The following is a 27,523-nucleotide window of genomic DNA, read 5'->3' as shown; positions in this document are numbered from 1 at the left end:
CATGGGGTGTGAACCCGCTGGGCCGTACCGCGTAGCGGGGTAGCAGCTGGCCAACAAGGTACAAAACAATGTCTATAGTTCGGAACGGGTACCTGAGGCAATGTAGACAGTAGCGGAGGCACAACTAGACTTTCACAGCAGGTGGCACCGTGGGTGCAGCGGAAGACACAACTTGACTTTCTCAGCAGGTGGCACTGTGGATGCAGTGGAAGACTCGACTTGACTTTCTCAGTAGATATGATAGCACGCGATACAGGGTACAGGAAGCAGGAACAGGTAACACTGGGAATTGGAAAACACTGGGAGACCATTTGCAAGACAAACTTAGGTATACAACAACGCAGCAGCCATTTGGGCTAATTATTGATGGGTGACAGCTGGACGCGTACTGGGCCTTTAATGCCGTGCACACGCGGGCGCGCGCGCTCTACGCGAAACAATCCGAGGACCCGGAAGTGGGTGCCGGCGTCTCCCTGGTGGGAGCTGACGCCGCGAAGACAGATGTCCATGGCCGGGGCCGTCAGAGGGTAAGTCTGAACGGCGACCCCCGGCCATAGACGTTACTGTATTCCCCCTCTTATGCCCCCTCCTCCTGGGACCAGAGCGGGAAAGAAATTTCTTCACGAGGACAGGGACATCGATGTTCTCCTTTGGCTCCCAAGACCTCTCCTCTGGACCAAATCCCCTCCAATCCACCAAAAAAACTTCCTTCCTCCCACTTTCTTGGTGGCCAGGATCTCCCTCACTTCGAAAGTTCCGGATGAACTGCCAGGAGCCACTGCGGAACTAGGAGTCCTGGAGTAGCGATTCAGGACCACGGGTTTCAGCAAGGAGACATGGAAGGAGTTAGGGATCTTGGGGGTAGGAGGCAGTCGAAGCTTGTACGACAGATTGCCATTTTAGAAAAATGATCCACCAGCACCCAGATCACACTGCATCCCGCAGAGAGATGCAGATCTGTGACAAAGTCCATAGCAATATGCCACCAGGGGGCATCGGGCACAGGCAGTGGTTGGAGCAGTTCGGCTGGTCTGGAGTGGGCAACTTTGTTTGCTGTACACACCGTACAGGAGGAGACAAAGTCCATGACGTCTTTGGGCAGCGTCGGCCACCAGAACTGACGGGCAATTAGGTCTCGGGTGTTCATACCGCTTTTTATTGAGAGTGGAGATGGGGGCTATCAAAGAAGAGAAGTTGGGAATGAACAGTCTGTAGAAGTTGGCGAATCCCAGGAAGCGTTGTATGGCCCTTAAGCCTTGGGGACGTGGCCACTCCAGGACAGCCTTGACCTTCTCAGGGTCCATCTTGAGACCCTGATCAGAGATGATATAGCCCAGGAAGGGTAGAGACTTCTCTTGGAACTCGCACTTCTCCAACTTGGCGTAAAGATGATTCTCCCTTAATCGAAGTAACACCTGGCGGACATGGCCCTGATGAGTTACAAGATCTGGAGAAAAAATCAAGATATCATCGAGATACACCACAACACAGACATAGAGGAGATCACGAAAAATGTAATTGACAAATTCTTGAAATACTGCGGGGGCGTTACACAGGCCGAAGGGCATGACCAAATATTCGTAGTGTCCATCGCGTGTGTTAAATGCAGTCTTCCACTCGTCACCCTGACGGATCCGGATTACATTGTAAGCCCCCCGCAGGTCTAGCTTGGAAAAAATTTTTGCCCCCCGTATGCGATCAAAGAGTTTTGAAATTAACGGCAATGGGTACCTGTTCTTCACCGTGATCTGGTTGAGGCCTCGGTAGTCAATGCAGGGTCGAAGGGATCCATCCTTCTTTTTGACAAAGAAAAACCCGGCTCCAGCCGGGGATGAAGACTTTTGTATGAAGCCCCTCTCCAGATTCTCCTTAATGTAGGCCGACATAGATTGGGTCTCTGGCAAGGAGAGAGGGTATACTCTACCGCGAGGAGGGCACGAATCAGGAACCAAGTCGATAGGGCAATCGTATGCTCGATGTGGTGGCAATGTCTCTGCTTCCTTTTTGTTGAAGACATCAGCGAACTGAGAGTAACAAGAAGACAACCCTGCCAATGACTGATGCGGAGAAGGCTGGGACGGATGGACATGCACCAGACAGCGGTCGAGACACTTGGGGCCCCACTTGAGAACCTCTCCGGAGTTCTAATCCAGGACTGGGGCGTGTAGACGGAGCCAAGGAAAACCCAGCAGCACGGGGTTGACGGCCCTGGACAGGACATACAGGGAGATGAGCTCAGAATGAAGAAGTCCCACTTAAAGTCTTAATGGCTTGGTCACAGACAATACTGGGTCAGGCAAGGGCAGTCCATCTACCGAGGCAACGATCAACGGTCTCTCCAGCAAAACAGTGGGCAATTGAAGAAGATCCACAAGGTCTTGTCAGATGAAATTGGCTGCAGAGCCAGAGTCCAGGTAGGCAGAAGCCGGATGAGGTCTCTCGCCAGCGACGATGCTCACAGGAATAAACAGTTTGGAAGAGAGTTCTCTATTAAATGCAGTAACGCCCAGTGTTGTCTCTCCAACCAATCCCAGGCATTGGGGTTTCTTTGGCATCTGGGAACACAAACGCACAACATGGCCAGCGAGGCCGCAATATAGGCAGAGTCCTGAGGTGTGACTGCGCTTTTTTCTTGAACGGACAGTTTAAGCCGATCCACCTGCATCGGAACCTCGGGCGCAGCAGAAGAACAAGGCAAGAGGGGTTGCCGGAAGTTGGGCGCCACTCTAGGAATCCATCTCTCCTGTAGAATTTCTTGAGATCTCTCCCTGAGCCTTATGTCCACACGGGTAGCCAGTAGAATCAGGTCGACCAAGGCAGCTGGGAGATCTCGAGCTGCCAGTTCGTCCTTGATCGGGCGATAGGCCATGCCAGAAGGATGCTACCAAGGCCTCATTGTTCCAGGACAATTCTGCTGCCAGAGTCTGGAACTGGATGGTGTATTCGCCCACGGAGGTGTCCTCCTGACGCAGGTTAAAGATAGCAGTGGCTGCTGACGAGACTCGTCCAGGCTCCTCAAATATGGAACGGAACAACCGCATGAACCCCTGGAAGTCTCGGGTCTCAGGTCCCTGTCGTTCCCAGATTGGATTCGCACATGCCAGGGCCTTGTCAGCAAGTAGAGATATAATGAAGGCGATTCTGGCTCCGTCTGAAGGAAATGCTCGGGCGTGCAGAGTGAAGTGGATTTGGCATTGATTCAGAAACCCCCTGCACGAACTTGCGTCTCCATGGAACCGAGGTGGCAATGGCAGCGAGAACCGAGGGTCCGAACTGGGACAGCCAGGAGGTGTAGCAAGAGCGTCAATTGGAGGAGCTTGAATAGGAGCTGTGAAGGTAGTAGCTAGCACCCCTAACTGCTGTGCCATGGGGTCTGCCACAAAGAGGTGATCCTGTCGTGCTTGCAGATTCTGCAGGTCCGCCTGCATGGCTTGGGAGGCTGACAGGCCCTTGACTTGGCCAGTGTGGTCCAGCGCCTGAGCGTACTGTCACGGCGAGGGGTGTGGACCCACTTGCCCGTACCGCGTAGCGGGGTAGCAGCTGGCCAACAAGGTACAAAACAATGTCTATAGTTCGGAAAGGGGTACCTGAGGCAATGTAGACAGTAGCAGAGGCACGACTAGACTGTCACAGCAGGTGGCACCGCGGGTGCAGCGGAAGACACGACTTGACTTTCTCAGCAGGTGGCACCGTGGATGCAGCGGAAGACACGACTTGACTTTCTCAGTAGATACGATAGCACGGGATACAGGGTACAGGAAGCAGGAACGGGTAACACTGGGAACTAGGAAACACTGGGAGACCATTTGCAAGACAAACTTAGGTATTATACAACGCACAGGCTAGGAATAAGTGGGCAGAGCACCTTTTTATAGTCTAGCAGCCATTTGGGCTAATTATTGATGGGTGACAGCTGGACGCGTACTAGCCCTTTAAGGCCGTGCACGCGCGGGCGCGCGCGCCCTGCAGGAAACAGTCCGAGGACCCAGAAGTGAGTGCCGGCATAGCAGAGAGGCAGCTGACCAGGTCTCAGTCTATAAGAAAGTCTACAGCAGTTCGTAACACTCGGGTACCTGAACTATTCCAGACAGTGGCTGTGGCTTCAGCACAGATGGAGGTCGGTGCAGCAGGTTACACCAGACGTGGCGGGCAGTAAAAGACGTGGCAGAAGACACTGGACATGGCAGAAAACACTGGACGTGGCAGAAGACACTGGACGTGGCAGAAGACACTGGACGTGGCAAACGATAGCAGGTGCAGTAGGACACGACTCCAACACTAGTAGGCACAGGAACAAGGACACAGCACGGGATACAGGAACAGGTAACAAGGCACGGGTAACAACTGAAACGGAAAACACTAAGGGACCATTTGCAAGACAGACTTGAGATAAACTAACAACGCTCAGGCAAGGATCAGAAGGGCTGGGGCCTTCTTATAGACCAGGAAACCATGTGGGTTGATGATGATGATGATGATTTTCATGTGCGAGCGCTGTCCCCACACTACGGGACACAGCGGGCCGGATCAGAAGTGAGCGCTGGCGTCTCCTAGGAAGGAGATGGGGACCAGCGCTCACAGATCCATGGCTCGGGAGGTGAGTGAACCCGACTGCCCCCGGCCATGGACGCTACACACTAACAGACTCGGGAACAAGGACACAGCACAGGATACAGGTAGCAGGGCACAGGAAACAACGGTAAGAGGATAACACTAAGGCACCATTTGCAAGACTGACATGGGAATACTAACAACGCTCAGGCAATAAGCAAAGGGGCAGGGCCCTTCTTATAGTCCAGGGGAATCATGGGCTACTTGATGATGATGATTCCCATGTGTGCGCGCTGGTCCTTTAAGGCCGGGCACGAGCGTGCGAGCGCACACTACGGGACACAGCGAACTGGAGCAGAAGTGAGCGCTGGCGTCTCCAGGGAAGGAGATGCGAACCAGCATCAGAGATCCATGGCTGCAGCCAGCGGGGGGTGAGTAAACAAGACTGTCTGCGGCCATGGACGCTACAGTAACATTTGATATGCTGGGGATTACTTAAAGGGAACCTGTCACCAGCATTTCACCTATTAAACCAGCAATGCCTGGTGGTAGTGGGTGAAAAATCATTTCTATATAACCTATAATTGTCTGCTTTGTCGGCTCTGTAGCTTTAGTATTCAGTTTTTTAGTGTTCCCGCACCGTATGGTAATGAGCAGAAAAGAGTCAGATCTTCATTTGAAAAGAGTCAAATCTTTGTTTCAAAAGAGTCATATCTTCATTCCTCAAGTCTTTCCGAGTTTACCCCGCCTTCTTACTTTTGATTGACCGCTCCTCGCCTTTCCCAGCACACTAAATCCTGCGCTTGTACATTGATGTCCTCTTCTGGTGTGTGCGCACAAAGGGACACCGGATTATTACGATAAAAGTCGCAAAGAGTTTGCAGACCGTTATTTACAGTTGGAGGAGGAGTTTAGGAGAGGGGATACTGGTAATGAACTTTTTATAGCAGTGGCCAGTGAGGGACAAGTAAAATTCAATAGGTGAAATGCTGGTGACAGGTTCCCTTTAAGAAAGGATTGGTTATTTACATACCAGCTTCCTTCGACGACATATGATATTTATGACTGGCCTTAGAAAGAGAGTCAAGTATGGACACTCTCACTTTAAGTGGCTTGGAAGCTGCCAACTCCATTTTTTGGCTCATTTCTTGTCAGAGCAAATTATATCAGCTTTTCTGATCCCAAAATGGCACGAGGGAATGATTAGGGAGAGGATTTTGGGTTGCCAAGGGGGAGTATTATAGAAATCAACAATGAAATCTGCAAGTAATTCTGTAATGAAATACGCAACTAAATCCTGAACGAAACCCGCTTCGTATGTCCGCTGCATAAAACTCACGACATGTCCTATATTTGGCAGTTTTTCGCGCATCACGCACCCATTGAAGTCAATGGGTGCGTGAAAACCGCGCAGGCACACGGAAGCACTTCCGTGTGCCGCGCGTGATGCGCGCTACAGTAGTCAAAACTATGAATGAAAACAGAAAATCACCACGTGCTTTTCTGTTCACAAACATAAAAACAGAATGTCATAATGATGGCGGCTGCGCGAAAATCACGCAGCCACGCATCATATGCTGCTGACACACGGAGCTTTTATGGACCTTTTGCGCACGCAATATGCCGCTTTTTTTTGCGCACGCAAAACGCACACGCTCATGTGAATCCGGCCTTAAATCCGTAAATAAATACATACATATTGAATGCGGATATTAGATGTGGATTTGTTGCGGATTTAATACACAGAAAATCCTGAACGCATGAACATAGAATTGTTGTTAACATTCATAAAATCGTTCACATCATTTACAATAATTGTTACCTCTATGGCCAGTTTTAGACACCGAGGGGCTTATTTTACCAGTCATCAGAACAATAGTGAATAATTGTGACATCACTGCCAGTTTCACAGCTAAAGGCCCTTTTACACGGGCCAATGATTGAGTGAACAAGTGTTCATACTAACGTTTGTTCCCGATCATTCATATGAACGCTCACTGCTGATCATTGCCTCATATAAATAGGGCAAAGATCAACCGATGAACTAGCAAATGCTTTTATGCGGCCAAAATAATGGTCGCCAGTTGACATCTCCCTGTGTAAACATTGTCCCCATACTAATGATCATTGCTCTGTTTGGAAGGACAGGACGAAATTTAGTTTTTGTTGGTACTATTTTGGGGTACATGGGATTTATTTATTAACTTTTATTATTATTATTTAGAAAATGAGATGAAAAAAAATCAATTCCATTGTTGTTTTTTGCGTTTTTTTTGGGACGCTGTTTTTTTTTTTTCTTTTTACACTTTTTCTAAATAAAACCACATTTAGTAGAAATACTTGTTTTATTTTCTTTTTTTCACTGTGTTCTTTGTATTCTTTCCAATAAAATGTATTACACTTTCCGAGATAATTTTTCAAGTCCCACTAAGACACTTCACTATGCGATCTTCTGATTGCTTATATAATGCTTTAGTACACTTAGTATAACATAGCTTTATTGCCTGTCAGAGTAAAACTAACAGGGAACCCACTAGGCGGTGCCAAATCACTTAGACGCTGCGGTCGCTATTGGCCGTGGCATTTAAGGTCTTAAAAGGACTCCGCGTCATCTCCGATCCCAGCTGTTGCAGCCTGAGCCCGGTTGTCAGTCAACGCCGGGCTCCCGCGGTGATTGTTTGGACACAGCTCCTGTACCCACCATGACGTAACTGAATGTTGACTTAATGTATGCCAAACAATGTATGGTGGCTTAAAGGGTTTAACCCCTAGGCGCACCACGACGCAACTGTACGTCCTGATGGCCAGTGTCTTAGCGCACCAGGACGTACAGTTACTGTGCAGTTCCCGGTGCACACTAGGTCAGCTGTCTCTGACAGCTAACACTCCACTGTTGACGATCAGTGGCTCATCGCCGCTGATTTCGGCAATTAACCCCTTAAATGCGGTGATCGATTGCAATCGCCGCATTTTAGGGGTTTCTAGCACATCAGCAGACCCCACGATGAAATCGCGAGGTTTGCAGATGGTTAGCATGGCAACCGGAGGCCAAACAATTGCCTCCGTGTTGCAATGTACGGAAGCCTATCAGGACCAGCCTCCTGATAGGCTTACTGTCAGAGTGACAGGAAGTCACTGTGTCGTTCCCGATGCACACTGTCGGTGACAGTGTGAATCGGGAACCGGGAGGTCAGCTGTCCCCAACAGCTGACACTCCACTGTTTTTGCTGCTGATTTTGGCAATTAACCCCTTAAATGCGGCGATCGATTGTGATAGCCACATTTAGGGGGTTTGTAGCACATCGGCAGCTTTTATGCAAATCATGGTGGTTGCCTATAATTGTCATGGAAACTGTGGTCAGATAACAGCCTCCGGGTCTGTCATGTATGGAGGCCTATGGCTGGTCCTCATAGGCTTACTGTCAGAGTGACAGTTGGAATACATTACACTACCTAGGTAGTGTAATGTATTCTAGCACCAGTGCTACAGGAAGAAAAAAAAGTTTAATGAGTAAAAAAAAAAAGTTTCAAAGTTAATAAAAATGTTTTATAAAAGTGTAAAAAATAAGTGGTTTTCTTCCCTATAGTAAGTCTTTTATTATAGGGAAAAAATGAAAACGTTAAAAAAAAAGTACACATATTTGGTGTCATATTTGGTGGTGTTCGTAACTACCAAAACTATAAAACTATAATGTTATTTTTCCCACACGGTGAACACCGCAAAATAAATAAACGAAAAACAATGCAAGATTTTTTGGGGCGCCACCCTCCCAAAATATAGAATAAAAAGTGATCAAAAAGTCGCATGTACCGCAAAATAGCAATACCAATAAAAACTACAACCCGTCCCGCAAAAAACAAGTCCTTACACAGCTTTTTTGACTGAAAAATAAATAAAGTCATGGCTCTCAGAATATGATGACACAAAAAATAAATTATTTTTATAAAAAAGTGATTATATTTTGTGCAAATGCTGCAAAACATAAAAAAAACTATATACTTATGGCATCGCCGTAATCGTACTGACCCGCAGAATAAAGTAAAATGTAATGCATAGCGCACGGTGAACACCGTATGAAATAAAGACTTTAAAACACCAAAATCTGTTTTTTGGTCACCTTAGATCTAAATTAAATGTATTAAATAGTGATCAAAAAGTTGTATTTACCAAAAATTGGTACCAATAAAATCTATAGCTCATCCCACCAGTAAAAAGCTCTCACACCGCTCAATCAACCAAAAAAATAAAAAAGTTATGGCTCTCAGACTGTGTTGATACAAAACGATTTTTATTTTTTTAACATAGTTTTTTCTTTGTAAAAGAATTAAAATATAAAAAAAACTATATAAATTTGGTATGACCATAATCGTATTGAGATGGAAATAAATGTAAGTTATCTTTTTTACCGCACGGTGAAAGCGGTAAAAACGAAACCCCAAAAACAATGGAGGAATCTCAGTTTTTTTCCAATTTCACCCCGCAAAGAATTTTATTTTCAGTTTCACAATACATTATATCGTACTTTAAATGGTGTCAATAGAAACTACAACTCCTCCCGACAAAATAAGCCCTCACACCACTCTATTGATGGAAAAATAAAAAAGTTATGGCTCTTGGAAGGTGGGGAGTGAAAAACTAAAATGAAAAAGCAAAAAAAGGATCAGTCCTGAAATGGTTAATTAATTTATAATAAAAAAACATTTATGACTACATGGTGGCGTATTGCCGTACTCATGAGAAATTGCTTTACAAATGTTGGGCGGCTTTTTCTCCTTTATCCCTTGTGAAAAATGAAAAAATGTAACATTTTAGTGGACAAAAATGTTGATATTCATTTTCACGGCCTAATTCCACTAAATTTTGCAAAAAAACCTGTGGGGTCAAAATTCTAACTATACCCCTAGAAAAATTCCTTGAGGGGTGTCATTTTCAAAATGGGGTCACTTTCGGGCGTTGCAAACGCAACATAGCACTGAAAATCAATCCAGCAAAATCTGCGCTCCAAAATTCAAATTACGCTCCTTCCATTTTGAGCCCTGCTATGGGTCTAAACAGCAATTTATTAACACATATGAGGTATTTCCGTAATTGGGAGGAGATGCTTTACAAATGGTAGGGTGCATTTTCTTCTTTATTCCTTGTAAATATTAAAAATGTCTATGTTTTTTCAGAAAAAAAAGTAGATTTTCATTTTCACAGACTAACTCCAGTAAATATAGCAAAATACCTGTGGGGTCAAAATGCTAACTATACCCCTATATATATTCCTTGAGGGGCGTAGTTTCCAAAATGGGGTCACTTTTGGGGGGTTTCCACTGTTTTGACACCACAAGACCTCTTAAAACCAGACATGGTGTCTAAAATATAATATAATAAAAAGGAGGCCCCAAAATCCTCTAGGTTGTCCTTTGCTTCTGAGGCCTGTGGCACACTAGCGACACATGTGGGATATTTCTAAAAACTGCAGTATCTGGGCAATATATATTGAGTTCTCTGGTAAAACCTTCTGCGTTACAGAAAAAAAATGTATTACAAATTTATTTAGTCAAAAAAATTTAATTTGTAAATTTCCCCTCTACTTTGCTTTATTTCCTGTGAAACGCCTAAAGGGTTAAGAAACTTTCTGAATGCTGTTTTGAATACTTTGAGGGGTGCAGTTTTTAAAATGGGGTGATTTATTGGGGGTTTCTAATATATAAAGCCTTCATAACCACTTCAGAACTGAACTGGTCCCTGTAAAAATGGCCTTTTGACATTTTATTGAAAATTTGAGAAATTGCTGTTCTAAACCTTATAACGTCCTAGAAAAATAAAAGGACGTTCAAAAAACGATGCAAACATAAAGTAGACACATGGGAAATGTTAACTAGTGGCTATTTTGTGTGGTATCTATCTGTTTTACAAGCAGATTCATTTGAATTTTGGTGTTTTTCACTAATAAATATTGAATTTATCGACCACATTTTTCCACTTACATAAAGTACAATATGTCATGAGAAAACATTCTCAGAATCGCTTAGATAGGTAAAAGCATTCCCAAGTTATTACCACATAAATTAACACAAGACAGATTTGAAAAAATCGGCTGTGCCACAAGGCCAAAACAGGCTGCGTCCTAAAGGGGTTAAGAACTGTAACCAATATGCAGGGGCTGCTGTTTATTAATTTACTAGCTGCAGAATACTCAGTGATTGTGAAAGCACAGCTCAAATCATAGCTAGGTACTTGAAGCCAACATTCTTGGAGCTGCTCCTTATTGTCGTATAGTATGGAGACTGCAGGTGACCTATAGATATGGCTTTTAATGATGATTTTGGGACTGTTGTGTACCTTATATGCAGGACCGCTGAAAAGTTCATACAAATTTATTATGAACAACTGATAAGACAATTGAAGAAACTAAATATATGGATACAGCAACTTTAATTTGGATTGGCAATCCAATCTCTGGCAAGAATGCTCTTACTTAATTTTTTGCAATGTTACCATCAAGCAAATTTGTTGTGAATATGTTTGATTGTCAGCCAGTCCTCGGACTGGCTACTCAAGGATAGAAGATGGTTCTGGTGGTTGCGCATGGATCTGTCAAATTCAAAGGCAATAATCCTCATAATTTTAATCAGATTTTCATTCTGGAAGATGTCTGGAAAATCATAAGTGACTGGTTTTACTTTCAGGATTAGGCCAACTCATAGACTAAAGCAGAATGACTTGGAACATCTGAGATGAACTTGATTATGGGGGATGAGGGACAGCTGAAATGAAGTGTTTGAAATATGTTTTTGTTTTTCTTTTAATACAGCTGTTTGAAAATCTATATTAGTGTTAGGCTGAACTCACACGAGCATGTTCGGTCCGTAAAGGACGGAACGTACACTACCGTTCAAAAGTTTGGGGTCACCCAGACAATTTTGTGTTTTCCTTGATAACTCACACTTATATTTATCAAATGAGTTGCAAAATGACTAGAAAATATAGTCAAGACATTGACAAGGTTAGAAATAATGATTTTTATTTCAAATAATAATTTCCTCCTTCAAACTTTGGTTTAGTCAAAGAATGCTCCATTTGCAGCAATTACAGCATTGCAGACCTTTGGCATTCTAGCTGTTAATTTGCTGAGGTAATCGGGAGAAATTTCACCCCATGCTTCCAGAAGCCCCTCCCACAAGTTGGATTGGCTTGATGGGCACTTCTTGCGTACCATACGGTCAAGCTGCTCCCACAACAGCTCTATGGGGTTTAGATCTGGTGACTGCGCTGGCCACTCCATTACAGATAGAATACCAGCTGCCTGCTTCTTCCCTAAATAGTTCTTGCATAATTTGGAGATGTGCTTTGTGTCATTGTCCTGTTGTAGGATGAAATTGGCTCCAATCAAGCTCTGTCCACAGGGTATGGCATGGCGTTGCAAAATGGAGTGATAGCCTTCCTTATTCAAAATCCCTTTTACCTTGTACAAATCTCCCACTTTACCAGCACCAAAGCAACCCCAGACCATCACATTACCTCCACCATGCTTGACAGATGGCGTCAGGCACTCTTCCAGCATCTTTTCAGTTGTTCTGCGTCTCACAAATGTTCTTCTGTGTGATCCAAACACCTCAAACTTCGATTCGTCTGTCCATAACACTTTTTTCCAATCTTCCTCTGTCCAATGTCTGTGTGCTTTTGCCCATATTAATCTTTTCCTTTTATTAGCCAGTCTCAGATATGGCTTTTTCTTTGCCACTCTGCCCTGAAGGCCAGGATCCCGGAGTCGCCTCTTCACTGTAGACGTTGACACTGGCGTTTTGTGGGTACTATTTAATGAAGCTGCCAGTTGAGGACCTGTGAGGCGTCTATTTCTCAAACTAGAGACTCTAATGTACTTGTCTTGTTGCTCAGTTGTGCAGCGGGGCCTCCCACTTCTCTTTCTACCTTGGTTAGAGCCTGTTTGTGCTGTCCTCTGAAGGGAGTAGTACACACCGTTGTAGGAAATCTTCAGTTTCTTGGCAATTTCTCGCATGGAATAGCCTTAATTTCTAAGAACAAGAATAGACTGTCGAGTTTCACATGAAAGCTCTCTTTTTCTAGCCATTTTGAGTGTTTAATCGAACCCACAAATGTAATGCTCCAGATTCTCAACTAACTCAAAGGAAGGTCAGTTTTATAGCTCCTCTAAACAGCAAAACTGTTTACAGCGGTGCTAACATAATTGCACAAGGGTTTTCAAGTGTTTTCTAATCATCCATTAGCCTTGTAACACAGTTAGCAAACACAATGTACCATTAGAACACTGGAGTGATGGTTGCTGGAAATGGGCCTCTATACACCTATGCAGATATTGCATTAAAAACCAGACGTTTGCAGCTAGAATAGTCATTTAGCACATTAACAATGTATAGAGTGTATTTCTGATTAATTTAATGTTATCTTCATTGAAAAAAACTGTGCTTTTCTTGCAAAAATAAGGAAATTTCTAAGTAACCCTAAACTTTTGAACGGTAGTGTATTTCGGCCGCAAGTCCCGGACCGAACACACTGCAGGGAGCCGGGCTCCTAGCATCATAGTTATGTACGACGCTAGGAGTCCCTGCCTCTCCGTGGAACTACTGTCCCGTACTGAAAACATGATTACAGTACGGGACAGTTGTCCCGCAGCGAGGCAGGGACTCCTAGCTTCGTACATAACTATGATGCTAGGAGCGCGGCTCCCTGCAGTGTGTTCGGTCCGGGACTTGCGGCTGAAATACGTTCCGTCCTTTACGGACCGAACATGCTCGTGTAAACCCAGCCTTAGGTTTGAAGTGTTTCTTCTCAATGTCTACTTTTTATGTCAAACAACACTTACCGTATATTGGGTATGTGGTTTTTTTTTATACTTTTCTGTGTGTACTTTTCTGTGTGTTAATATTTCATGTTTTGTTTGTATATCACAGACTCTAAAATGTGTTTTTGTAATAAAAAGTATTTTTCTGACAAAAAAAAACTTGCATACGTCCATTCCAATAATTTCCATCATTGCAAGTAAGGCGGGATTCACACGACAGGGTCCCGCCCGAGCCCGAGTGTCGGCCGGTAAAATCGGCCATTTTGCCCGGCCGGTTTGCATAAGGTTTTGCATCCGTTCCGGGCCGGGCAGATCTGGACAGTGACATCAGCGGCAACTCCTGAAGGGGAATCCTCATGTGTTCGGGGATTCCGCTTCAGGAGTTTCCCCTGATGTCACTGCCCGGATATGGACAGAGACATCAAGCGCTCTGTCCAGGAGCGGAATCCCCGAAAACACGGGGATTCCGCTCCTTCAAGGAGCTAAAGTGGGGCTAGCACATAGCAGAGCGGGGAGATACCTCCCTGCTCTGCTATAATGGCGTCGCTACAGTAGTAGCAGCCGCAGCAGCTGCTAGCGGCGCCATGGAAGGTGTCGCCGGGCCAGGGCGCTTTTAAAACAAGCAGGGGAAGGGAGCCAGCGCAGCGCTCCCTCCACCTGATGTACACCCCGGCCCTGCAACACAGTCTCCAGCGTAGCCATTCGTCCGAATGGCAGCAACTCCTCCTCCTCACATGCACTCTGCGCTGTGAGGAGGAGAGAGAGCGCAAGCGACGGAAAACCCAGCCATCACTCGGGACACATTCCGGTGATGGCCGTGTATTACCCGGCCCCATAGACTTCTATGGGAGCCGGGCGGCCGGGTACCCGGCCGAAAATAGAGCATGACCTATTTTTTGACGGCCGGTTTTCCCGGCCGTCAAAAAATCGGTCGTGTGAATAGCCCCATTAGGGGTCTATTATTCCTAATGTAGCCGGGTGCCGACCGATTTATGAACGGCCGGAACCCGGCCGGGAAACCCTGTCGTGTGAATGAGGCCTTAGGTATACCAGAAAGTAACATTATTTTGGTCAGAATTCTAAAGTCCAATATTTTGTCGGTTTTTAGAGACACTAGTTCCTCCATTTCAATTGTGATTTTAGTCATCTGACTGCCCCCTTTTCATGCAAACCTCTGGTTTCCGTTCGTGTCAGTTTATGTCTGTTCAGGGTCCCGTTCTGACGGAAAGCTCCAACGGAATGTCAGAACGGGACCCCAACGCAGATGTGAACGAAGCCTTAACTGCCTATTATATTTGGCTGATCAATGTTTTGTTTTTTAAGAGTTTCTGCGCCCCCCTAACCTGTGGCCATAGGCCCTGACAGGCAATAACAAATACTGTTGCATGATGCTGGGTTGTACAGGAGAAGTTGAAGAAAACACACTCCTTCTATTACATAACCTCCTTCTCTGCACTTATTGGCTGAAGCTGCATCTCAAAGACTTCTTGCTCTGCCCACCCCCTCCATGAATTCTGTGCATGTGAATACAAATCAGCCCTGGTATGTTACATGACCATTGTAGCTCCATTTCACTTTTAATTATTTTTATTTTTACATTTTTACTATTGTTAACAATTGTATGTAACATTTTTGTGTAAAAAACAATACAATGGGGATATTATTAAAAACTAAATTTTTCTGCACAACTTTTTATATATTGCAAGTTTTAAAACATTCTCTCCCTGAGATTTTTTCTTCCCGCTCGTGTAAAAAAAAGGGACATACTCTTTCTTCCCGCGGTTCCGTCTCCGACCTCCCATTGAAATAGTGTGTTTTTTTGCAGCGTCTTTTTGCCCGCGGCGGTCAATGGCCGTGGATGAAAAACGCTGCAAAAACCGCGGCAAGCAAGTGCAGGAATTTTGAGGCAGATTTTTCTGCCTGCAAAAAAACTCAGTGTGAACAGGGTCTAAGGGCAGACCCAACATCTGCACATCCTTCAATTCAAGGGAAAACAAACAATATTTAGCTTTATAAAGCTTGATTTTAACTGAACTTGGAAAAGAATTGAGACATGACAATATGTTACACTCCCAAATAACACGTTTATTAAATCTTCTTACTATTTGAAGTTTGGCTGTAAGAACATGGTAACCCAATCCATGCTGTTCTAGACAGAGTATCGTGATTTCAGAGGCAGTTTGGAAGCCAGAATTAACTATTGCCACAGATGATTTTTGCTTGCTACACAATGCATTTGATGTTCCTCTTCTGTCAGTAAACCTGGCTTCATGTTGTTGGTGTCTTAAAAGATCAGGGGCACAAACCCAAAAACATATGTTTTGCTCTCCCCAAAGACAAAGTTAGTCAGCACCTCCTAGCAAAGTAAAATAAATGGGCAGATGATATTCTGCTGTGGCTGCAATTCAAAGCAAGCAAACGGAGACGCAATAGCACCCTGCGGGAGCTAAGATGTGTACACATTTAATATTTGTATTGTTTTAAATCGCATTACTGCTATATTAACTATACAGTGCAGACCGCATCAGAAACAGCGCAAAAAAACCGCCGAATACGACTCACATTGATATCAATGGGCGGTGGAGTCTTTTTTTTCCTGTGAGCAGTACCGCTCTGGGAAAAAAGAAGCGACATGCCCTTTCACTGCCGTTTTTCACGTCCGAGGTTCATCCGAGCTCAGCGCTGCGGGACGCGATGTCACGCATCCACCATAGTTGAGAGTCTATGGAGGGATGCGTGATTCGTGAAAAGAACGGACATGTCCTATTTTTGCACGGACCCTTCACACGGTCCGTTGAAACAACGGCTGTGTGAACCACCACAGTGAATTACATAAGTCCGTGGGACGGCTGCTGTTTCTACGGCCGACCCATGGACGTTTATCAGGCCTTGTTCAGACGAACGTTTTTTTAATGGCCATCACACGGCTGCATGTATTTCTATGGGGCTGTTCACACGGCCGTTGTTTTAATGGAATAAAAATATGACATCCTATTTTTGTCTATTTTCATGGACCCCTCAATAGACTCAAGTGTATGAGAGATCCGCGAAAACGTTTTTTTCACAGCCGATTTTACACACGTTCGTCTAAATAAAGCTTAAGTCACACAAATTGTGTGACCCGATCCATTTCTATAGATGATTCTGTCACATTATTATTATTTTACCATAAAGTTAGGTTATTTTTTTTCTCTCACAATGTTTTTTCTAAGGCTGGGTTCACACGACCTATTTTCAGACGTAAACTAGGCGTAATATGCCTTGTTTTACGTCTGAAAATAAGGCTACAATACGTCGGCAAACATCTGCCCATTCATTTGAATGGGTTTGCCGACGTACTGTGCAGAAAACCTGTCATTTACGTGTCGTCGTTTGACAGCTGTCAAACGACGACGCGTAAAAATACAGCCTCGTCAAAAGAAGTGCAGGACACTTCTTTGGACATTTTTGGAGCTGTTTTCTCATAGACTCCAATGAAAACAGCTCCAAAAACGGACGTAAAAAACGCTGCGAAAACGCAGCGATAAACGCGAGTTGCTCAAAAAACGTCTGAAAAGCAGGGGCTGTTTTCCCTTGAAAACAGCTCTGTATTTTCAGACGTTTTTGGTCACTACGTGTGCACATACCCTAACAGGAGCTAAATAACACACTAAAACTTAGACAGGTGTGCATTGTTAATTGCCGCCATCATAGCTCATATAGCGGTAGATACCCAGCTTTCCCAGATTCTTCTATGGAAAATCTGCTTACTTAGGATGGGGCTCCCCGACAATATATTGCGTGCAATAATCGCACAAGTGTGTTCACACTAGAACGCAGTGTCTGTAATGTAAGTCTATAGGGTGACAGGGCATGGCATGTGTACATGATGTCAACCATCCCCGATTGCAAAAATACAAAACGTAATTGATAGGGCTTTTCAATTCCTATTTCTGCCTATCCCCGAAATCTTAGGAAAGTGCATGTAAAATCACGTAGCAATTTTCTGCAATGCATTATATACCATCTATATATATATATATATATATATATATGTATATCGGGATATCGGGACAGGGCATATCTAGTCGAATTTCCCAGCTAGGGATTTGGGAAAGCTGGGTATAACACTATAGGACGTGTAATAGCCATCATATTGTCACCCAGTTAATTAACAAACAAAAAAGATCTGACTTTAAAACTGGGCTAGGCAGAACTTGGACAACACACTGATGTGTCTTCACTAGGTTGTTGTTAGTTCTCTTTAGTATTTCAAGCTTTGGAACATATCCGGCACATTACACAAGTATCGTGCGACATTGTAGCAGCGATGTCGCAGGTGACCGTGCTCCACATTGACAGCGCTGATCTGGATGGAGATCTCCCTGCACGGAGCGCACACAGCCCCCGGACAGCCTCACATGCTGCTGCAGCCAAGAAAGGCAGAGCCTGGAGTTGAGTAGGAGCAGCCGCAGCTCCTGCCTGATGTCTCTGGGCGGGTTCACTGCCACCAAAGCTTTTTATCTTGTTTAATGTCCCTAACGGCCACTTGGTTCTATAAATTCTAATAGCATCTGTCCGGGCAGCACAAGGATCCCCATGGCATGTGCAGCCCTGACTGCCTGCTGAAGCTACCCTGGAAGCTTGGCCAGTGGGGTAGGGCTGTGCACCCTCTGCCTGCGTACTGCTATTTTGGAGCAGGGTAGATAGAAGCTGGAGGCTTGAGTTGGGGTAGATTAGATTTCTACTGTGTCTTCTGTTAGCTTTCAGCTTCCTCCTAATGTGAGAAGACCTCTTATTTATTCTTTTGGACAGGACCCTGTGGAGAACACACATCTGAGCCAGGGAAGTCAGGCTAGAGTGTACCTGGAAGAGAAGAAGCCCCTGTGAACTGCACCAGGATGAGGCTGGATACTCTGCTGGGGTTGGCACTGGGATTTACAGTGTTCCTGTCCTTCAGTGCCAGTCAAGGCGCTGACAAAAGTGTGTCAACCGATACAGTGAAGGAATCCAGAGCCAACAGAGCTAAGAGAAGAGGAGGGGGTGCTGGAGTGGGTCATGATGTCCTCAAAGGGTAAATATCATTTATGTGCTGCAAATGTATAGGTGACCCTGTTACGTCTAAATGCTCGTAGTAATCCTATTACTGTATATTACTATACCTATCCTCTGTGTATGGAAGAATTCATGTGGTTCAATGATAGATGTGCATAAATGGTAATGAGATTTTTGCATAAAAGTGCATAATACCATTAGATAGATAGATAGATAGATAGATTAGATAGATAGATGATAGATAGATAGATAGATAGATAGATAGATAGATAGATAGATAGATAGATAGATAGAGATAGATAGATAGATAGATAGATAGATAGATAGATAGATAGATAGATAGATAGATAGATAGATAGATAGATATGAGATAGATAGATAGATAGATAGATAGATAGATAGATAGATAGATAGATAGATAGATAGATGATAGATAGATAGATAGATAGATAGATAGATAGATAGATAGATAGATAGATAGATAGATAGATAGATTATAGATGGATGGATGGATGGATGGATAGATAGATAGATAGATAGATAGATAGATAGATAGATAGATAGATAGATAGATAGATAGATAGATAGATGATAGATAGATGACAGATAGATAGATAGATAGATAGATAGATAGATAGATAGATAGATAGATAGATAGATAGATAGATAGATAGATAGATAGATAGATAGATGATAGATAGATAGATAGATAGATAGATAGATAGATAGATAGATAGATAGATAGATATGAGATAGATAGATGATAGATAGATAGATAGATAGATAGATAGATAGATAGATAGATAGATAGATAGATAAATATGTGTGTGTAGTGTGGTCTTATATGTAGTTTGCATTTTTAACTATGTAAGTAGTTTATTGGTGATATCTACACCATTTGTATGCAATATGGAATTATTTATTATGTGCATGTGGATTTAAAGCAGATATCACGATAGAAATGTAGAAATAAAATGTATATATAATCATGAAGTAGGTATAATGAAATAATGCCACTTGGCATAGTTATATCAAGGTGCCAGTACCAAGTAACTGTGCCAGGTCTGACTCAGTGCCATTAACCAGAGATACTACGAACACATGCAAATGTTAGGGGTTTCAGCCTCTAACCACAAAGGGGGGGGGGGGGTTATATTACAAACACTGGGATGAGGATGTTGTATCATGTGGATTACACAAAGATGGGGAGTGGACCCTTACATCATGAGCAGAGAGTTTCTTCTTCACTGATAGCTCTTGTTCTCACTCATATAGGTTTATATGGTCCATAGATATTTTAAGGGATCACGTAGACTTTTTACTATTATATATTTTGGAGTTGGAGATATTAATTTTTTTTTATACAATTGGAAAGAGCTGTATTCACTTCCAATATCTATTTTTAATTATTTGGTAAATACCATTCCATACATGCTGTGGCCCATACAATGTCTTTATTAATATGCAACAGGTCATCATTCTTTTATCTTACTTATGTAAGATCGATCTATCTATCTATCTATCTATCTATCTATCTATCTATCTATCTATCTATCTATCTATCTATCTATCTATCTATCTATCTATCTATCTATCTATCTATCTATCTATCTATCATCTATCTCTATCTATCTATCTATCTATCTATCTATCTATCTATCTATCTATCTATCTATCTATCTATCTATCTATCTATCTATCTATCTATCTATCTATCTATCTATCTATCTATCTATCTATCTATCTATCTATCTATCTATCTATCTATCTATCTATCTCATATCTATCTATCTATCTATCTATCTATCTATCTATCTATCTATCTATCTATCTATCTATCTATCTATCTATCTATCTATCTATCTATCTATCTATCTATCTATCTATCTCATATCTATCTATCTATCTATCTATCTATCTATCTATCTATCTATCTATCTATCTATCTATCTATCTATCTATCTATCTATCTATCTATCTATCTATCTATCTATCTATCTATCTATCTATCATTCTATCTCATATCTATCTATCTATCTATCTATCTATCTATCTATCTATCTATCTATCTATCTATCTATCTATCTATCTATCTATCTATCTATCTATCTATCTATCTATCTATCTATCTATCATTCTATCTCATATCTATCTATCTATCTATCTATCTATCTATCTATCTATCTATCTATCTATCTATCTATCTATCTATCTATCTATCTATCTATCTATCGATCGATCGATCGATCGATCGATCGATCGATCTATCTATCTATCTATCTATCTATCTATCTATCTATCTATCTATCTATCTATCTATCTATCTATCTATCTATCTATCTATCTATCTATCTATCTATCTATCTCATATCTATATATAGCATCTTAATAAAAAAAGGTTAATGATAAAGGTGACTCTTGTAAATGAATATACAAATAACATAGAATGTACAATCACAAGCCATGGGCTTCCAGAAATGCTCATCTACTTGGTAAGCGCGGGGTTAAACATATTGAATGAGTTAGGATAACATTTACAGTAATTTATGTTTCGCTCTAAGATCACACTGTTTCCACCATGTCATTTGTCTGTAATTATGAAATTGCTATGGGACCCCTGACAGAGATTATGGTAGAGAATTGTTCTGACAGTCTGTATTAAAATGACAGGATATAGAGAGCTCATGCCAAAATATGTCAGCTATGTGCAAATTTTTTGCTAACAGATAATAAAAGTCTCTTGAATTATTTTAGAGAGTACATTTTTCCAAACACTTTTGTTTAGACCAGGGTTTGACGTATCTGAACACACTTTATTGTTTGCAATTGGAGCCTCTCTGACATACACTACCGTTCAAAAGTTTGGGGTCACCCAGACAATTTTGTGTTTTCCATGAAAACTCACACTTATATTTATCAAATGAGTTGCAAAATGACTAGAAAATATAGTCAAGACATTGACAAGGTTAGAAATAATGATTTTTATTTGAAATAATAATTTTCTCCTTCAAACTTTGCTTTCATCAAAGAATGCTCCATTTGCAGCAATTACAGCATTGCAGACCTTTGGCATTCTAGCTGTTAATTTGCTGAGGTAATCGGGAGAAATTTCACCCCATGCTTCCAGAAACCCCTCCCACAAGTTGGATTGGCTTGATGGGCACTTCTTGCGTACCATACGGTCAAGCTGCTCCCACAACAGCTCTATGGGGTTGAGATCTGGTGACTGCGCTGGCCACTCCATTACAGATAGAATACCAGCTGTCTGCTTCTTCCCTAAATAGTTCTTGCATAATTTGGAGGTGTGCTTTGGGTCATTGTCCTGTTGTAGGATGAAATTGGCTCCAATCAAGCGCTGTCCACAGGGTATGGCATGGCGTTGCAAAATGGAGTGATAGCCTTCCTTATTCAAAATCCCTTTTACCTTGTACAAATCTCCCACTTTACCAGAACAAAGCAACCCCAGATCATCACATTACCTCCACCATGCTTGACAGATGGAGTCAGGCACTCTTCCAGCATCTTTTCAGTTGTTCTGCGTCTCACAAATGTTTCTACGTGTGATCCAAACACCTCAAACTTCGATTCGTCTGTCCATAACACTTTTTTCCAATCTTCCTCTGTCCAATGTCTGTGTGCTTTTGCCCATATTAATCTTTTCCTTTTATTAGCCAGTCTCAGATATGGCTTTTTCTTTTCCACTCTGCCCTAAAGGCCTGGATCCCGGAGTCGCCTCTTCACTGTAGACGTTGACACTGGCGTTTTGCGGGTACTATTTAATGAAGCTGCCAGTTGAGGACCTGTGAAGCGTCTATTTCTCAAACTAGAGACTTGTCTTGTTGCTCAGTTGTGCAGCGGGGCCTCCCACTTCTCTTTCTACTCTGGTTAGAGCCTGTGTGTGCTGTCCTCTGAAGGGAGTAGTACACACCGTTGTAGCAAAATCTTCCGTTTCATGGCAATTTCTCGCATGGAATAGCCTTCATTTCTAAGAACAAGAATAGACTGTCGAGTTTCACATGAAAGCTCTCTTTTTCTAGCCATTGTGAGAGTTTAATCGAACCCACAAATAGAATGCTCCAGATTCTCAACTAACTCAAAGGAAGGTCAGTTTTATAGCTCCTCTAAACAGCAAAACTGTTTACAGCGGTGCTAACATAATTGCACAAGGGTTTTCAAGTGTTTTCTAATCATCCATTAGCCTTCTAACACAGTTAGCAAACACAATGTACCATTAGAACACTGGAGTGATGGTTGCTGGAAATGGGCCTCTATACACCTATGTAGATATTGCATTAAAAACCAGACGTTTGCAGCTAGAATAGTCATTTAGCACATTAACAATGTATAGAGTGTATTTCTGATTAATTTAATGTTATCTTCATTGAAAAAAACTGTGCTTTTCTTTTAAAAAGAAGGAAATTTCTAAGTGACCCTAAACTTTGAACGGTAGTGTATATTTCATCACTTTATACTGGAGGTTACCTAAACACTTCAAATCTTTGCAAAAATTAATATTCTTGTAATGTTGCAGTTTTATTAATAGGACAAAAGAAATATATAGATATGGATAGATAGATAGATAGATAGATAGATAGATAGATAGATAGATAGATAGATAGATAGATAGATAGATAGATAGATAGATAGAGTGGCGGATTAAGGGTACCATGGGCCCCGGGCACTTTTTCAAGTCTGGGCCCCGCCCAAACTCTGAAGACAGGACTTTGAAGATCCTGTACCGTATATATTTGCAGATTTCTGTTTAGGCGGCCACAGATCTGGCACGGTTTTGAATTAGCTGTAAAAGCAGAATGAGCCATACAGAAGAGAGAAAGCAGAATATTTTGAGACACTAAAGTGGTCAGGAGCTTTATAACTTTTTTTATTTTTGCGTCAATGGAGTGGTGTGTGAAGGATTATTTTTTTGCGGGAGGAGTTATAGTTTTTATTGGCACCATGTAAAGTACCATATAATGGGTGAATTGGAAAAAACTGAGATTCCTCCATAGTTTTTTGGGTTTAGTTTTTACTGTATATATTTACCTTCTCAGACCCAGAACCAAGCTCAGTACATAAATACATCCCCAGAACCAAGCTCAGTACATATATACCACACCAGAACCAAGCTCAGTACATATACACCACACCAGAACCAAGCTCAGTACAAATACACAGACCCAGAACCAACCTCAGTACATATATGCAACAACAGAACCGAGCTCATTTGCAAATTCAGTTTAACCCCTGCTGTATAAATTTGTACGACATAAAACAACAGCTCCCAGTATAGACTGAACAATGATTGGGATATGCTGGGAGTTGCTACTTAACAAAAAAGAATGCTACCATCCGTCATCTCGCTGCAGATCATACAGTGACTACAGTACTGATCAGTTACAGGGAGAATAAACATTTACATTGAGTGACTCACAGGTGATGTCTCAAATTCTTTTTAGTTCTTTTTCTCTTTTTTTCTCCATCCAGTCCAGACTTCTTCCGGCCACGGCCCATTTCTGCAGTTTGCAGCTCAGATTTCTTCAGCTTCTCACTTTTCCAACATTTCCGCATCTATAAATGAAGATTAAATTTCTCATGATGCCACACTCTATGCTTCTAAATATAGTAGTATCATAAACTGTGCCACTGAATATAATAGTACTATACACTGTACTCCTGAATATAATAGTACTATATACTGTGCCCCGAATATAATAGTATTGTACACTGTGCCCTGAATATAATAGTACTATACACTGTACTCCTGAATATAATAGTATTATACACCGTACTCTTGAATATAATAGTACTATACTCTGTACTCCTGAATATAATAGTATCATACAATGAATATAATAGTACTATACACTGTACTCCTGAAAATAATAGTATTATACACTGTACTCCTGAATATAATAGTACTATACACTGTACTCCTGAATATAATAGTATTATACACTGTACTCCTGAATATAATAGTATTATACACTGTACTCCTGAATATAATAGTATTATACACTGTGCTCCTGAATATAATAGTATTATACACTGTGCTCCTGAATATAATAGTATTATACACCGTGCTCCTGAATATAATATTACTATACACTGTGCCCCTGAATATAATAGTACTATACACCGTACTCCTGAATATAATAGTACTATACACTGTACTCCTGAATATAATAGTACTATACAATGTACTCCTGAATATAATAGTATTATACACTGCGCCTCTGAATATAATAGTACTATACACTGTGCTCCTGAATATAATAGTATTATACACTGCGCTCCTGAATATAATAGTATTATACACTGCGCCCCTGAATATAATAGTACTATACACTGTGCTCCTGAATATAATAGTATTATACAATGCGCCCCTGAATATAATAGTATTATACACTGTACTCCTGAATATAATAGTATTATACACTGTACTCCTGAATATAATAGTACTATACACTGTGCTCCTGAATATAATAGTATTATACACTGCGCCCCTGAATATAATAGTATTATACACTGTACTCCTGAATATAATAGTATTATACACTGTACTCCTGAATATAATAGTATTATACACTGCGCCTCTGAATATAATAGTACTATACACTGTACTCCTGAATATAATAGTATTATACACTGCACTCCTGAATTTAATAGTATTATACACTGTACTCCTGAATATAATAGTATTATACACTGCGCCTCTGAATATAATAGTACTATACACTGTACTCCTGAATATAATAGTATTATACACTGCACTCCTGAATTTAATAGTATTATACACTGTACTCCTGAATATAATAGTACTATACACTGTGCTCCTGAATATAATAGTATTATACACTGTGCTCCTGAATATAATAGTACTATACACTGTTCTCCTGAATATAATAGTATTATACACTGTGCTCCTGAATATAATAGTATTATACACTGCATTCCAGAATATAATAGTACTATACACTGCGCCTCTGAATATAATAGTATTATACACTGTGCTCCTGAATATAATAGTATTATACACTGTACTCCTGAATATAATAGTATTATACACTGCGCCTCTGAATATAATAGTACTATACACTGTGCTCCTGAATATAATACTATTATACACTGCGCCCCTGAATATAATAGTATTATACACTGTACTCCTAAATATAATAGTGCTATACACTGTACTCCTGAATATAATAGTATTATACACTGTACTCCTGAATATAATAGTACTATACACTGTGCTCCTGAATATAATAGTATTATACACTGTGCTCCTGAATATAATAGTACTATACACTGTGCTCCTGAATATAATAGTATTATACACTGTGCTCCTGAATATAATAGTATTATACACTGCATTCCAGAATATAATAGTACTATACACTGCGCCTCTGAATATAATAGTATTATACACTGTGCTCCTGAATATAATAGTATTATACACTGTACTCCTGAATATAATAGTATTATACACTGCGCCTCTGAATATAATAGTACTATACACTGTGCTCCTGAATATAATACTATTATACACTGCGCCCCTGAATATAATAGTATTATACACTGTACTCCTAAATATAATAGTGCTATACACTGTACTCCTGAATATAATAGTATTATACACTGTGCTCCTGAATATCATATTATTATACACTGTACTACTGAATATAATAGTATTATACACTGTACTCCTGAATATAATAGTATTACACACTGTACGCCTGAATATAATAGCACTATACACTGTACTCCTGAATATAATAGTACTATACACTGTGCTCCTGAATATAATAGTATTACACACTGTACTCCTGAATATAATAGTACTATACACTGTGCTCCTGAATATAATAGTACTATACACTGCACTCCTGAATATAATAGTACTATACACTGCACTACTGAATATAATAGTACTATACACTGTACTCCTGAATATAATAGTACTATACACTGTACTCCTGAATATAATAGTACTATACACTGCACCCCTGAATATAATAGTACTATACACTGTGCTCCTGAATATAATAGTATTATACACTGTACTCCTGAATATATTAGTATTATACACTGTACTCCTGAATATAATAGTACTATACACTGCGCCCTGAATATAATAGTACTATACACTGCGCCCTGAATTTAATAGTACTATACACTGTACTCCTGAATGTAATAGTATTATACACTGCACTCCTGAATATAATAGTATTATATACTGTGCACCAGAATTAAATTGTGTCAAACACTGTAAAGTAAAACACCACACACACTAACAATGCCCCCTGTAGATAGTACCAGTTACAATGCCCTCTATAGAAAATGCCCCCTGTAGATAGCGCCAGTTACAATGCGCTTTTTAGATAATGTCCCCTGTAGATAGTGCTAGTTAAAATGCCCTCTGCAGATAAGGTCCCCTGTAAATTGTGCCAGTTGCAATGCCCTATGTAGATAACTTTCCCTGTAGATTGTGCCAGTTACAATGCCCTATTTAGATAACGTCCCCTGTAGATTGTGCCAGTTACAATGCTCTAAGTAGATAATGACCCCTGTAGATAGTGCCACTTACAATGTCCTCTATAGATAATGCCCCCTGCATCTTTTACCCTCAACGCTGCCCAAAACAAAAAAAAAACATTCTCACCTGTCCCCGTTCCCGCTTCTTCCTCCAGCGACGCAGGACTGGTCAGAGACCAGACAGCGTCATCCAGCGTAATGGAGCAGTCGGCGCAATGACATGATTGCGCCGACTATGTCATTAGTAAAGTGCCGAATGGGAGCAAGGGAACGGATACTTCCCTGTTTCGCCAGCGCTACAGTAAGCAATTGTATCCGTCTCCTAAGGATGCGGATATAATTGGGTGAGAGGTCCCGCTTCACTCCGGTTCTCTGTTAAATTTACAGCCGGTACCGGAGAACCAGGGTGAACTGGGCCCCCTTCCAGTCTTGCGCCCCGGGCACTTGCCCAGCTTACCCTCATTATAATCCGTAGATAGATAGATAGATAGATAGATAGATAGATAGATAGATAGATAGATAGATAGATAGATAGATAGATAGATAGATGGAAAGATAAATAGATACATACATACATACATACATACATAGAT

The 27,523-nt window shown here is 41.5% G+C and overlaps 1 protein-coding gene across 2 annotated transcripts in view; it reads left to right on the top strand.

The window, feature by feature from the left end:
- Positions 1-17,865: 17,865 nt before the first annotated feature.
- Positions 17,866-27,523, top strand: part of FBN1 (fibrillin 1) — a 219,263-nt gene continuing 209,605 nt past the window's right edge. Inside the window, exons 1-2 of one of the 2 annotated variants that reach the window (XM_075858025.1) lie at positions 17,866-17,999; positions 18,159-18,417. In XM_075858025.1, the coding sequence (XP_075714140.1) occupies positions 18,245-18,417 (173 nt within the window). In that variant the 5' untranslated portion in view covers positions 17,866-17,999; positions 18,159-18,244. Of the gene's footprint in view, positions 18,075-18,158; positions 18,418-27,523 lie in introns of both variants that reach the window. The other variant, XM_075858024.1, reaches the window with a different exon arrangement.

The sequence above is a fragment of the Rhinoderma darwinii genome, chromosome 3 (genome assembly GCF_050947455.1).
Source record: "Rhinoderma darwinii isolate aRhiDar2 chromosome 3, aRhiDar2.hap1, whole genome shotgun sequence".
Classification (NCBI taxonomy): Eukaryota; Metazoa; Chordata; class Amphibia; order Anura; family Rhinodermatidae; genus Rhinoderma; species Rhinoderma darwinii.
This window is presented reverse-complemented; position numbering and strand designations above follow the sequence as displayed.